Source organism: Entamoeba dispar, genomic scaffold (genome assembly GCF_000209125.1).
Source record: "Entamoeba dispar SAW760 scf_1105229462127 genomic scaffold, whole genome shotgun sequence".
Lineage (NCBI taxonomy): Eukaryota > Evosea > Mastigamoebida > Endamoebidae > Entamoeba > Entamoeba dispar.
Genome location: NW_001855037.1, coordinates 833 through 2,032, shown reverse-complemented (window position 1 = coordinate 2,032; position 1,200 = coordinate 833). Strand labels below are relative to the sequence as shown.

The 1,200-nt window shown below is 26.8% G+C and overlaps 1 protein-coding gene across 1 annotated transcript, besides 4 other annotated features; it reads left to right on the top strand.

Annotated features, from left to right (window-relative positions):
- The first annotated feature begins 128 nt into the window (after positions 1–128).
- Positions 129–173: a microsatellite.
- A 17-nt stretch (positions 174–190) lies between these two features.
- Positions 191–343: a microsatellite.
- Positions 281–453: a microsatellite.
- Positions 428–763, top strand: EDI_284490 (uncharacterized protein; the record flags this gene model as incomplete). Its single annotated transcript, XM_001739359.1, has 1 exon — positions 428–763. One exon carries the CDS (start codon positions 428–430, stop codon positions 761–763), a length of 336 nt encoding a protein of 111 aa, XP_001739411.1.
- Positions 640–661: a microsatellite.
- Positions 764–1,200: the final 437 nt, after the last annotated feature.

The window sequence follows — 1,200 nt, the reverse complement described above, 5'->3', positions numbered from 1 at the left end:
GCGAGTGGTCTAGGCGTGTGACTCGAAATCACTTCTCCTATGGAGGCGTAGGTTCAAATCCTGCCATTGTCGTACTTTTATATCATTATCTTACACTATCATATATTTATATCTTAAATTTTATGTGTTATATATATATATATATATATTTATATTTATATTTATATTTATATCAATCTCTATATCTATAATTTTTATTCTTACACTTAGTCTATTTTTATGACTATTCTATATTATATATTATATACTTATACATCCTTCTAATTTTTATACTTCCTATTCTATATATCTACCCATTTCTATCATATATTATTTATTTTTATTCTTTTTATATGTTTATTCTATATGACTATTCACCTTACTATTCTATCTATTTATTATTCTATATGACAAAACTACTTCCTATTCTATCTATTTATTATTCTATATGACTATTCACCTTACTATTCTATCATGTTTATTACTATTCTATCATGTTTATTACTATTCTTGTTTTTCTACTTTCTATTTCCTTCAAGGTAATAGCAAGAGTGGCCGAGTGGTCCAAGGCGTCCGTTTCAGGTACGGATCTCTTCGGAGGCGTGGGTTCAAACCCCACCTCTTGCATCTTTTAATAGTATATTCCTACTATACTTCCACCTATACTATACTATACTATACTCTTATAACTTATACTTTATACCTTATACTTTATACCTTATATCTTATATCTTATACCTTATACTTTATACTTTATATCTTTTCTATATGTTTTATTCTATAACTACTATAACTATATCCTTTATACTTTTCCTCTACTTATCTATTTTATGTATACTACTTATACTAGATATGTTATTATGTTCATATCCTACCACACTTACTCTTTATCTTTATTCTCTATATATTTATACTTGTCTATATTCTATATTTTTGTATCATCTAGTATGTTTCTATTAGAGTCTTATACCACTTTCTATATTCTATTAGAGTCTTATACTACCTTCCTATATTTTCTTACTTTCTTATACTACTTTCTATAATCTATTAGACTTATATACTACTTTCTATAATCTATTAGATTTTTATACCACTTTCTATAATCTATTAGACTTTTATACCACTTTCCTTTCTATATTTAAAGGTTAATGACAATGTGGCCGAGTGGTCTAAGGCGTGTGACTCGAAATCACTTCTCCTATGGAGGCGTAGGTTCAAATC